The 13795-nt window shown below is 44.1% G+C and overlaps 1 protein-coding gene across 21 annotated transcripts in view; it reads left to right on the top strand.

The window, feature by feature from the left end:
• The first annotated feature begins 818 nt into the window (after positions 1–818).
• The window catches only part of madd (MAP-kinase activating death domain), a 50516-nt gene continuing 37539 nt past the window's right edge, over positions 819–13795 (top strand). For 6 of the 21 annotated variants that reach the window (XM_076078744.1, XM_076078746.1, XM_076078731.1 and 3 more), the window contains exons 1-5: positions 821–1108; positions 6961–7181; positions 9313–9960; positions 12167–12470; positions 13662–13793. In XM_076078744.1, coding sequence (XP_075934859.1) covers positions 7123–7181; positions 9313–9960; positions 12167–12470; positions 13662–13793 — 1143 coding nt within the window. In that variant the 5' untranslated portion in view covers positions 821–1108; positions 6961–7122. Of the gene's footprint in view, positions 1109–6960; positions 7182–9312; positions 9961–12166; positions 12471–13661; positions 13794–13795 lie in introns of all 21 variants that reach the window. The other 15 variants (XM_076078743.1, XM_076078732.1, XM_076078730.1 and 12 more) reach the window with 5 other exon arrangements.

The raw sequence follows: 13795 nt of genomic DNA, 5'->3' as shown, positions 1-13795 counted from the left end.
AATTCAACAGCTCAGGGCCCCAAAAAAGCTTTGCAAAACTGTTTTTACTGATTAGTAGTCTGCATTCTTTTCAATTTTTTTGTTAGGTTTGTTTTTCTTCCACGCCAAAACATTACCAGAGTTCCCATTTAGGGTTGTGTGGTGCAATAGAAAGAGTTTGAGATTTAGGGGGATTTTAATTTTAAAAATATTTTAGGATCAGGAAAAACACATTTTATGGTCCCTTTACCAAAATAATACCAGTATCTTTTAGATTATAGATTCAACTGTATTTACGTTGCACAGTACAAATTCTGAGACAGCAACAACATGCAGTTTTGCATCTAACCAAAGTGCAATGTACATATATGTTATGAGTATTTTATTATTACTGTTGTATTTTGGGGGGGGGGGGGGGGGGTTCCTGTTGTGATGTGAGGGTCCTGGGACAGAGGATGTTGGATGAGCACAGATTGTAAAACCCTCTGAGGCAAATTTGTAATTTTGGCGATACAAAATCAATTGAATTGAAACATATAGTGGCAAAATAAATAACAATAAACAGTGAGGGGATATGACTATGCTTGATGGCAGTATGAACAAAAATCTAAAGTTTTAAAGTGATATTAATTGTCATGAATTGAAGTTAATAATTTAAGTTTGTGGGGTTTTATCCGACCCTTTTAGGCGATAAAAACACCTTAAAATACAGTAAAACTGTCCAGACTGATTATCGAGTGAAGCTACAAACACCGCGGTCACTCCCCGTGGAGAGACAGAGAGAGCATTCAGTGGGTTTCGTTAGGTCTCAATATGCGGAACTCCCTGCAGACCGACGATGATGAGGAGGAGGATGTTGTGAAGGAGGCAGGTCTGTGACTGACACACACACTTCGCATCACTTATTTACGCAGCCAGCCCGTTAGAGGAAGTCGCCACCTCTTTTGCAGCCGACATTTCCAACGTTACACCGATGATCTAAAGAAAAGCAAGAAGGCTGAATCCCCCTCTTCTCCCCCCTCTGTGACCGCGGAGGGGTTCCCATCCCACCCAGGTCATCATCATCAGCTGCTGGTCTTTTATTTTTGCAGCGAAACGTTAGCAGCTAACCGGCTAATGCTAGCAGGAGGTAAGGATGCCCTCACTCAACGTCTCTGCTATTTAACGTTAACACAATTCAATACATTTGCGGCTACTGCTTTATGATGTCACCACCGTTGTTGTTGTTTATTTTTTACTTTTGACAGGCTTTTATTGTACGAGATAAGTCGCTCAAGCTACTGTTAGCAGCTAACGTCAGTTAGCGTTAGCTGCTAACAGTAGCTTGAGCTAGTTTAGCTAATCCACCCGTGACGTAGAAAACCCGTTAAGCTAGCTAGCAGAGTGGAGGTGATAGGATGCATCTTTAGGGGTGAACATGTAGGACGAGCTGAAGGCCTGACAGCTCGTCAGATACACACGCATATAAAATACATGATAACAAGCGTTACAGCATCGCTCTCTGCAGTTGTGTCATTTTATACACGATGACGAAACCAGCGTCGGACACGAAACACGACTGATGAGATGAGGCCAGTTGATTTAAATCGGAAATGCATTGAATGACCACGACGTTGGAGTAAATCCAGAGGTTGTTAATGATGTCAGTGAAACGAATAGGGAGGAACTACGCTATTGAATGAATGCACCTATATATCATCCTGGTGCTAAATATATATGTAATTCTTAATGTAATTCTTTATTAACACAGGTAACTGTTAGTCTAAATGAGAAGGGGACCTGTGTAAAATATATTTATAAAATAGTACAAAAAAAAAGTACAGTTGAAGCACAGATTCACAGATTTTGCAGTAACAACATATATAAATATATATATTGCTATTCATTGATGTGTGTTAAAGAGGACCATGCCACCTTTTTCTATAAGGTGCATTGGTGAGTGACCTTTCGGTTTTGGGAGAAGCATGCTTACACAATATCACCACAATCGAGCGATGTCATATGCATTCTGAATTTTAACATGCATTCAGGTCAAAAATATGAGAGAGGTCTATTTTAGTACCAAATACTCAGATAGACGGAGTTTAAGCTGCCGTAGGTGTTGGATACTAGCTTTATATTTCTGATTCTAATACATGTAAAAACGGTACATAAAGTAAATAAAGCTAAGTAATGTGCTAAAAACAAATGTACACAATACTATACGTGTAAACATGTTTTAAACAGATCAAAGGGGATAACAGTCGGTGTCTTAAATATAACTGGTTAACAGTAAGGTGGAATTAAAAACAACAGCGAGGGTCATAGACAATAAAACAATGACAAATGGGAGGAATACATCATCTATCGTGCGATGGTTTGTTAGCTGTGGGATTTTTAAAGTCGTGGGAAGACAAAAGTATCGCTGTATTACTAATAAAAACAAGGTAGGCATGTCATTACTGTTATGTAATGCACACCTCCATGTAACTCAAAGTAAAAGTTTGCCATTCTCACTTTCATGTGACACACTTGCACGATAGCACATGACTCCAATATTGACATGTACTCCTGGTAACCTGTGGGAAAACAGAACGGCACAAGTGCCAAACACAGGGTTCACAAGCCAGACGAGGTCTAAGAAAGTCTTTCAGGCATTTTTTTTATGACAGATTGATATGTATGAGAGAGGAGAGCAGGCCTGGAGAGATCCAGACTCATTATGTTTCTAACCAGTTTTATTGACAGGGGACCAAATAGTTCTTATATCTGCTCAATCAGCTGTGGAACGTTCTACGACTGGATCAATAAGGAAAGCGTTGTAATCTAAAAGTGAGAACGCGAGGATCGATGCTTTCTTAAGCCACACTTCATCTCTCCCTCGTCTGTGTGTCCTCTCCATCGCTACGTACCGCTGATGGCTGTGACCGTCAGTGAATCATATCCATCTCTCTGCTTACATAAGCGGACCTCACTCATCTGTTGTGTTCACCTCCATCGTTATCTTTCATTTGAATATTACGCCGTGCTGCGCTGATTCTTTTATCCCTTATGTATTGTTTTTATTAGAGAGAGAGAGAGAGAGAATACCGAGCTCGTCCATTAAATACAATCAGTGAAGTGGCGTGTAGTCCACCCGCCCTCATCGAAAAATACTGCTGTGGTTCTGGACGAGTCTGCCTCCTTTCTGCTCTGCTGCTTCATAAAATAGCCATTTTGGCTTTGCTCCCGGAAGCGTTTGCGTTGCCAGACCCGCACGTTGATTCATTGTCCTGATGGTTTGTGCGAGATAAAGAGGGTTAGATCTGGATTCTGCCCTCGCTGCTGGAGTACATCGTGTTGACGGAGTTATCTCCCCTTTTGCTGTGACGAGGGTTCAGGTTGTTACTCCAGTATCGGGCAGATACTGACTCAAATAGCTGGATCGGGTATCGGTGACAACGGAGCCGAGCTATTCAGTTCTATGTCTGTATACATTCAAGGTAACCTCGTACCACGGTCCGTAGGATATCTTACTAAAAGTTACTCCTCGTTTTTCGTGCAACAAGCGTCAATTTCCGCTCGTTTCATGCAATCAGTCTTTCCTGAATAAACTTCTGTTTTCAGAGGGAACTCGTATTTAGGCTACAAAACTACTTAGTTAGGTTCAGGAAAAGATCGTTGTTTAGGTTAAAATACCCACGTAAGTGTACTGAAGTACACAAGTTATGTGACAGAAACATCAGCGTTGAATTTTAGTTTCACGCGGGGAACAAACCGCGGTACATTTATATTTATTTGTTATATTATAGGAAACAAATGTTTAAGTGAAGCCTGGTGTTTCCTTACATTTAAATGTATCCCAGTCTCTTCCACGCAGTGAGAGTAAAGCACACAGCGTATTAATTAAACATCTGATCGGTGCTCTATATCGGCCGACACCTAAAGCCCAGGTTTCTGTATCGGGACTGAACAAGTCGTATCGGTTCATCCGTGCTCGAGAAGATAAAGATAGAATAGTGTGAAGAACAAGTGTTTCAACACCACGTATGTTCTCTCTCTGAGCGGATCTACTTATTCATGGCAGTGACGGTTTACTTTGGTCTTCTCGTTCATTTACATGCAAATGCAAGTATCATGGTGTCGGGCGGGCAGTGTATTTGAATATTTACTCTAAATGTGACGAGAGCTGACATTAAGCTGACTCAGCCAGACGTAGTTCAGCTTATGAGTCTTCTTATGGCCCCGCACACATCAGATACTGCTGCGTTACTCATTCATGATCCTAAAGCTGCTGTGTTTTTTTGGGGTCTATTCTGTAATTAAGTAACATTTTGACCATTTTACCATCATCCATTAAGAGTGTAGTTCACTTCTGTATTATGTCCCTCTGTGAATGGCTCCCCTACTCTCAAGTGGAGCTATTAGACATAATTAGACCCATAATGCATCTGGAGGCCTCTGTGATAAAGTCCCCCCCCTCCCCCCTAATGGACACAGGCTGCTGGGGTTAATGACGCCCTGATACAGGACGTGTGACTGCAGCGTGCAGTCCGTACGTCTTTGTGTTGCATGAACGTCACGTGAAATGTGACTATTTATGTTCATGTAATACTACAAAGAGCTCATGCTCCGGTGCGAGTGGGTCTCCATGCTTTTGTTGAGCACACAAAATGTCAAAACTTTAATTTATAATCGCCAGCGCAGCCTCAGCCTGAAAGAGGCACAAAGAACAGAATCCTACCAAACGAGGTGCTGATGCAACAGCTTCTATAACGGCTGAAATCTGCACAAATTCCATTTTTAATAGTTATTTATTGCACTTATTTGTGTGTTTTATGCCATAAGTATGAATCCTCAAGTCTTTCTAGTAATGGTCTTTTTGATTTGAATGAATTCACAGATCAGTAAATAAAGTTATGCTTGAAGTGCAGACTTTAGTTTGACCGATGTCTTCACCTTTTCTTTTGTAGTAGAAAACACGCTCCAGTCGGTTAAATTATGCATCCATTAGCTTATCAGTGCAGGGATAACAACCTTTATGTGACAGTGAGACGCTGCTCTGGGGACCGTGTTTGCGTTTCAGGGTGGAGTTTCTGAATGTGGCGTTTGTTTGGCCTCCGATAAAAGGCTGTTGGGCGTGGCGTGACACGACACAAAGTAGATCCTGTCACTCATCACACGTGTGTTACAGTTGCTACTGTGGGCTTATCCCTGCTGTCAGATATGTTTTAACACCAAGTACAATATAATAATGTACATGCGTTTAAAGCATGAAGAGTTGGCAGCTTCGGTGCTCGTCCCTCAGAATGACAAAGCACGGGCTTTCTTTGTAGAGCTGCCATTTTATAACGTTTTAATAATCATGCTGCGAGAAATCTGTTGTGGGAGAGACAGACTGACTGGAGTCTCAATAAGACTCGGTGGTTCTTTGTAATGAAAATGACATTGTTGTGCTCTTTCATGCTGTTTATATCGCTGTGGATGGTAGTTAACTAACAGACGTAGATGCAGATGAAGCAGTTCTCCCTCGTTTGTGGGTGTGGCAAGTTCCTTATTCATATCAGTAACATGTCACACTATTGCAGCTAACAACATCACATGACATATCTGTGGCAATGTGAAAACAGTGTGTCTGTAAATAGAAAAAAGTCTTAAACTGAATATAATCCCTCCCTTGTTTTAAACGGAGAGCATTGTCCTCGCATGTAGAGCTCATCCAGAGCAGCGCTCTATGAGACCATCACCGGTGTTGTTGTAACTCTGTTTGACTAAAGAACAGCTCACTTGTGATCATGTGCTGTCAGCGAAGCAACAGGAATATTGTTTTTGATTGTGTAATGTTGTCAGGGAAGTTGAGATGACGTGAAAAAGTCCTTTTTAACCCTTTTTAGATTACATTCTCGGTCATGTTGTTCACATATCTAACAATATATGCAGAAAAAATACAAGAAAATCTATTCCTCTGTATTTCTTATATCAAATCCAATCATCTTTTCTTCCAGTGAAGTGAAATATGAACGGTGCATACGGAAGCTAGCACCGACCACTTTCAACCAGTAATATCATCGTGGTCCATCCATCAGTGGTGTGGAGCCACAGTCCTCTGTAGCTCCGGTTCGGGCTACATTACTGTTCACGAGGACAGAGCTCACAACGAGGAAACATTGTGATCTTTTATACTCTGTGCGGGTTTCTCCTCGCGGCAAACCGACATTCTCAAAGTTCCTCAAGGTTCATCCATGTAGTTAATAAATGTTGGATGTGCACAGACAGGTGAAAAGCTGCCCCGCAAAAAAACCCCGCTAAGGGCCGTGTGTGATGGTGTCAATTTGGCCGCGGGGACACCCACAACCCTCGCGGAATGCGGCAAGCATAAATCGCACCTATGCCCGCCCACTTTTTATCGGTCCAATCAAATGCAAAGGATCTGATTTTAAGTCTCTTGTAGCTCAAATATTCTGTTTCCCTTGTAAATATGTCAAAGTACAGATTAAGAGTGGGAGTCTCCAGAGGCCCCACGATATGGTATTGTAAAGTGAAATGTAGATGTGACATTTACAGCAGAGGTGCGATGCTGTTAGTAGGCAAGAAAACATCTCGCAGTATTATAACCGTCCGTTATGTTCCAGGGCTTTTTATTCAAACCATCAACTGTCATTGGTGGCGTAAAAGTAGTAGTATTTGTTCAGGGAAAGTGGGAACTACTGCAAACATGAGTAGAATATTAAGGCACACGACTTATTTTATAGTCCTCGACGTTCAAAAAGAAAGTCGGACTATAAACCTATGATGCCACAGTTAGCCTAATTGTGCAGCGGTGCTGGGGACCAGATTTCTTCACATAACGTTCCACGTTGTTTCTCATTGGTTTACATTCCGGTGTTTGTTTAATTGTGTTCATTGAAACGTGAAAGTAGACTTGTTCCAACATCGATGCCAGTGTCAGAAATGCCTCTGAAGGCTAAAATTGTATCTGACCATCTTTACTAGAGTTAATTTGTTCCCCACATCTTCTTCTAGTGTTACAGGTTTGTCTTCTTTTGAACCGTCACGATGATATTCAAGGAGCTGCGTTTCAACTGTACACCTGAACTCTCCCAGCTGTGATGGAAAAGCACCAGTGACTCGAGAGGAAAACATAAATCTTGGATGCCGTGACGTACGGGACGTGGTCAGTCCAAGATGGAGAAAAAGAAAATGTGCCCTCGCCTTCTGGACTACTTGGTGGTGGTCGGAGCGAGGTAAGAAACCTCATCCCACTTCTACAAGCAGTTTTGGTTTAAAGGAATATCCGAGTCAACTTAGTCATGAGGGAGGCTGTAAATGTTGCTTTGAGAAACAGCGTTTAGTGATGAAATATCTGTCGTCGAGTGGTGTCCTAGCGTATGATGGGCAGACAAACTGGACTTTCTGGTAGTTGAATCATCTTCTACCTGTAGCCTGCAGTGACTCATAAACGCTTCACCAACATGCCTCTTGCACTGTTTTTGTTTGTTTTGGGAAAGGCCAGTTTGTTCTAACTTCTAGAAGTTTTTGCTCTGGAGTCGATGCAGCAGTAGCACGCGTAGGGAAGGATAGTAGCACAGCAGCCACAAAGGGGAAAAGGATGGTTCACAGGAACACAGTGAACCTGTACTGGATCATTTAGGGTTTTTAAGTGTTATGCTTATGGGAAATTTGAGGGTTGTTGTGTGATATGGGTGAGGGTTGTTGTGTGATATGGGTGAGGGTTGTTGTGTGATATGGGTGAGGGTTGTTGTGTGATATGGGTGAGGGTTGTTGTGTGATATGGGTGAGGGTTGTTGTGTGATATGGGTGAGGGTTGTTGTGTGATATGGGTGAGGGTTGTTGTGATATGGGTGAGGGTTGTTGTGATATGGGTGAGGGTTGTTGTGTGATATGGGTGAGGGTTGTTGTGTGATATGGGTGAGGGTTGTTGTGTGATATGGGTGAGGGTTGTTGTGTGATATGGGTGAGGGTTGTTGTGTGATATGGGTGAGGGTTGTTGTGTGATATGGGTGAGGGTTGTTGTGTGATATGGGTGAGGGTTGTTGTGATATGGGTGAGGGTTGTTGTGATATGGGTGAGGGTTGTTGTGATATGGGTGAGGGTTGTTGTGATATGGGTGAGGGTTGTTGTTGTGATATGGGTGAGGGTTGTTGTGTGATATGGGTGAGGGTTGTTGTGTGATATGGGTGAGGGTTGTTGTGTGATATGGGTGAGGGTTGTTGTGTGATATGGGTGAGGGTTGTTGTGTGATATGGGTGAGGGTTGTTGTGTGATATGGGTGAGGGTTGTTGTGTGATATGGGTGAGGGTTGTTGTGTGATATGGGTGAGGGTTGTTGTGTGATATGGGTGAGGGTTGTTGTGTGATATGGGTGAGGGTTGTTGTGATATGGGTGAGGGTTGTTGTGATATGGGTGAGGGTTGTTGTGTGATATGGGTGAGGGTTGTTGTGTGATATGGGTGAGGGTTGTTGTGTGATATGGGTGAGGGTTGTTGTGTGATATGGGTGAGGGTTGTTGTGTGATATGGGTGAGGGTTGTTGTGTGATATGGGTGAGGGTTGTTGTGTGATATGGGTGAGGGTTGTTGTGTGATATGGGTGAGGGTTGTTGTGATATGGGTGAGGGTTGTTGTGTGATATGGGTGAGGGTTGTTGTTGTGATATGGGTGAGGGTTGTTGTGTGATATGGGTGAGGGTTGTTGTGATATGGGTGAGGGTTGTTGTGTGATATGGGTGAGGGTTGTTGTTGTGATATGGGTGAGGGTTGTTGTGTGATATGGGTGAGGGTTGTTGTGTGATATGGGTGAGGGTTGTTGTTGTGATATGGGTGAGGGTTGTTGTTGTGATATGGGTGAGGGTTGTTGTGATATGGGTGAGGGTTGTTGTGTGATATGGGTGAGGGTTGTTGTTGTGATATGGGTGAGGGTTGTTGTTGTGATATGGGTGAGGGTTGTTGTGATATGGGTGAGGGTTGTTGTGATATGGGTGAGGGTTGTTGTGGGATTGCGTTGTGCTATCGACTGATCAAATTCATGACCATTTCAAGTTAAATTCAATACGGTTGTTATACATGAGGGGTAATGGATGTGCAGACACATCAGATATGAGTTGTTAAAATGCACAGGAAACAAAATTGACCCTTTGCTAAGTCCCACACTCTCAAACGCAGAACATGAACAGTATTCTAACAGGATATGAAATAAAGAATCCGTTTAGAGAAAGAGCTTTTTGTTAACGAGTAAAATCCTTTTTAGTTTAACCAGAAAAAACTGCTAAATACACAAGACTCCAATGACAAAAACAGTAGTTTTACCGTGTTGTAAAACACACTTGACAAAACAAATGTTTCTCCATCTCCCCTCCAGGCAACCAAGCAGTGACAGTGTGGCCCAGACTCCTCAGCTCCTCCGCCGCTACCCGCTGGAGGACCACCACGACTTCCCGCTCCCACCCGACGTGGTGTTTTTCTGCCAACCAGAAGGCTGCCTGAGCATCCGCCAGCGACGGGTCAGCCTCCGCGACGACTCCTCGTTTGTTTTCACGCTGACGGACAAGGACTCGGGAATCACCCGCTACGGAATCTGCGTCAACTTCTACCGCTCCTTTCAGCGAGGGCACCACCGCGCCCGCGGCGACAAGAGCGGCCACGCGGAGACGGCGGCGCAGGCGACCGAGACCGCCAGCGATGGGTCCGACGGCAGCAGCGGCGGAGGAGGCCCCGCCTCCGGGCTGTCGGCGCCTAACAATGCCGAGTCGGCACCTCCGCCCGCCTCCGGGGAAGAGAGCGGACAACCGGGTGCCGAGCCGAACGCCGGCAAGTCGCCGCAGCACAGGCGAAGCGCTGCCAAGATGGCCGCCAGGAACCGCAACAGCACGCTGACCTCCCTGTGCATACTCAGCCACTACCCCTTCTTCTCCACCTTTAGGGAATGCTTGTACATTCTGAAGAGGCTGGTGGACTGCTGCAGTCAGAGGCTAACTCTGCGAGCCGGGCTCCCTCGCACCACCCAGAGGTGAGGCTTAAGATGGCATCTTTACGCGTCTTTGTCGCTTTGTCGTATTTTTCTTTCTGTGTACCATTCCACCCTGGTGCACATTAAAACATACCCTGCTTCTAAATATTTTTGGTGTAACGGTGGCTCAATCAAAACAAAACTGTCCACTAGAACTAGCTAAATCTGGTTGGTTGATGTGAAAATCCTGACCACATTCATGCTCGCCAGATGAAGAACGCTTATTGCTTTTGACATTGCTTCAGGCCAGGTGTCGGCTCATTATCAGGCAGATTGCCACGAGTTCATTCATATTACCATAGAACCTTTTGCTTTTAATGAAACCATGGCATTTTCTCTCACACCATCAGTTTTTTAAGTCCTTAAATTTGACTTGATTTGACTGAACCTCTAGAGGGCTGGGGGCGGTAAGTCTTTGCCCTTCATAAATCTGTACATGCACACAAAATAGGGTTGAACGGCATGCTTCAAACCGCAAAGAAATAGGTAAATACGGCTCATGCTTGATAATCTGTCTTCATCATCTGTAAACTGTTGAATAGCATCATTACATTCATGCCGACATGGCAAATTATTTTGCTTGATACAGTCGCTTAAAATCGTCTTGGCTTCACTTTACTGTCTCAAACCTAAAACGTTAACGATTTGTTGCTTCTACAGTGTTCCCGCTGATGTTTTCTGCAATTCCTACTGCCCCCCCCCCCCCCCCCCCCCCCATCTGCTCCTCTCATTGTCCACCTGTTATGTGTCTGTTTGTGTTGCACAATTAATTAATACCAGGGCTTTTGTCTTTGGCACCATGCAGTTTTGCGGGCCATCTGCAGCTCGTGTCATGTTTTCTCAGTGCGCTCTATGCTATCATCACACTCCACCTCCGTGATAAATAATGCCAAGCAAAACATACACAGTGCATTTAACAGGTTTTATCATATAGCAAATCATATCTCATCCAGTGCTGTAGGTTCAGCTGAGGTACGGAGACACTTTCTAAGAATAATAGAAGAACCTGCATTCAGCCCGGTGTTTAGCTCATTCGACGAGATAACCAAAGAGTGGATCATTTTGTTTGGTGATCTTTCTTCTTAATTAACCAGCCGTGTTGATTGATTCTTATTTGCTTCATGCTGCAGAAAGTACCCACAGCTGTGCGCTGTGTTTTGTCGTGGCATTGTGTTGTGATGTCGTACTTGCAGTGCGCTCTTAGTTATCATGGGTGACACAACAGATTGCAGTTTAGGAGCAGCAAAGTGTTAATTAGGCTGTCACTTCACACTGGCTTTGGTCATCCAAAGTGTTTTCTATTTATTTATAGCTGTTTAACCAGCACAGCAAGGGATTCTAGTGATGAGTCTAATGCACAGATAATTTCATATCTGCATCATGCTGCAGCCGATATCATCAATATAGATTTCTCGAAAAAAAAAGGCTGTTAAAGCCATAGGCAGAACAGGACTGTGAACCTTTCCCCCCCCCCGACATGGTTGGTTGAAAAGTATCGTGGCGATGACAGAGAGGCAGGAGAGCCGTTGCATAATGGCTGCGAGCGCGCTCTATGCTATGGCGGCTCTGACAGATTGAGGTCTCTGGCTGCCTTTGGGTAGCAGCTGCAGTTGGTGGGAGGGCTCCAAAGGACTAATGATTTATCTCCCTCCTTACCACACACACACACACACACTGAGCATACACCCTAGAGAGGGTTTAATGACACCGTGTGTGTAGAATGGAGGGTTTGCACATCAATATTTCGGCGATTGCTTAAGAGCCTCTCTTGTGTTTTCGATCTCATTTGCTCGTTATATTAGTGATTTGGTCGGTGTTTGCGGAGGCCTCGCCGAAGCTGTTTGCTGCTGTGAAATGAGCAAATGATTTAGTTTAATCTGTTTTTAATCCTAAAAATCACTGTTTACTGACATCAATACATGTTCTTTATTAAGCGTAACAGATGTTGCATGTTGTTGACATTTTTTTGATTATGGAAATGGGAGTCACCGTATATATTAGGGCGGTGTATTGGCCATAATTTGGCAATATGATACGTATCATACAGGGGCTTTGATTCAATATATTGCGATGATCGATCATTTTAGGAAAACTGTCATAGTATTAAAAATAAAAGTATAGTTTTTATGCAATCAGACCAGTGAGATTTGCATTTTCAAAAGTTCCTGTAACATCCATTTTGACACCCTGTCTACGTCCTTCTCAGGGACACCATGTGGCGGGTGTTCACCGGGGCGCTGTCGGTGGAGGAGAAAGGCAGCCAGCTGCTGGCGGACCTGCGGGAGATTGAATCCTGGGTGTACCGGTTGCTTCGCTCACCGGTACCAGTGGCCGGTCAGAGGCGCGTGGATGTGGAAGTCCTGCCCCATGAACTCAAACGGGCGCTCACCTTCGCCCTGCCGGACAACTCTCGCTTCTCCATGATCGACTTCCCCTTGCACCTGCCGTTAGAGCTGCTGGGCGTGGACTCCTGTCTTCAGGTCCTCAGCTGTATCATGCTAGAGCACAAGGTAAGGACCGGCACAGCGAGGGATCCACCCCGAAACACTGGATCTAAGCAGGAACCGATTCTAAATAAGGAGCATTGATAAGGTCCGGTTCTGCTATCGGTACTTTAGAGGTTACAAAGTGAGATCTCTAACGATACCTTGTGCTAAGCACAGCAGTGAGTCCAGGGTGCAGACGGTCTCTAATCAGTTGGGTCCGTCTCTTTGTCTTCATCTATATTTATTATTGCCAGGAGGAGATGTGTGGTTGCCTTCTGCTGCTACCAAAACACCAGTGGGATTTTATTTAAGACTGACCTGATTGTTCCACGGAGTAAGGACAAGCAAAGCTATATTTAGCGTGTTGTGATTGGTCGGGGGCTTCTTCTGCTTCATGTCCACCTCCTGAGAAATATCCTGAGTGACCGTCATCAGACATTTCACTGCAGGGCGGACAAGGCATGATGGGTAAAAAGACACTGCACGACTGAGAGGAAAGACTCTTGTTCCTCGTCTCTCCTATCTTTAATACCAGAAGCGTTAGCAGGGATGTAACAGAAGTCCCTGTTTGGCTGGTGCTCTGTTGTTGCTGTTGGTTTTACGGTGACATTGATACGCAGCCTCATTTGTAACTATTCCAAATCTAAACCTAAGCTTCAGTCACCGCTGGTTAAATCCTGGAGGATTTCACTGCTCTTTTCTTTCTCTGTGTTTCTCAAATACAGAATATATCTGGGCCACCGGACCTAAATGGATGCTCCCTCACCCAAAATATATATATATTTTTATATTGTCCCAGGCGTCCTTGTGGAAATTGAGCATAACATTCAGATTGATTGAAAAGTCTTCCTGAATGGGGTCGACCACCGCGAATACGTTCTCTACCTGTATGTAACGCTGCCATCTTGTATTCATCCATTTAGGCTTCTTTTGAAGGTGAATTCAATGCATCATTAAATTCAGTCTGGCCGAACTAAAGTGCAGCCTGGAAGCTTTTAGAGCGACTTCTCTTTCAAGCACTTTGTGCTGCCAAATGAATTTTTCATAAAAGCTCAGTTTTCAATGTTTGCCGTTATGAAGCCAAGGCAAAATTGAGGTGTTCACACCTTTTTTAGCTTACATATCAGAAAAGGAAATATGGATGTATCACCAGAGACTAAGACAACAAGGTATCAGTGTGTCTGTTTAAATAAGTGTTTCTCTTTCCTTCCTCAGGTCATTCTTCAGTCCAGAGACTACAATGCTTTGTCTATGAGCGTCATGGCCTTTGTTGCCATGATCTACCCTCTGGAATACATGTTTCCCGTCATCCCCTTACTTCCAACATGCATGGCCTCTGCCGAGCAGGT

The sequence above is a fragment of the Anarhichas minor genome, unplaced genomic scaffold (genome assembly GCF_050575085.1).
Source record: "Anarhichas minor isolate MPS153535 unplaced genomic scaffold, ASM5057508v1 ptg000067l, whole genome shotgun sequence".
NCBI classification, from domain to species: domain Eukaryota; kingdom Metazoa; phylum Chordata; class Actinopteri; order Perciformes; family Anarhichadidae; genus Anarhichas; species Anarhichas minor.
This window is presented reverse-complemented; position numbering and strand designations above follow the sequence as displayed.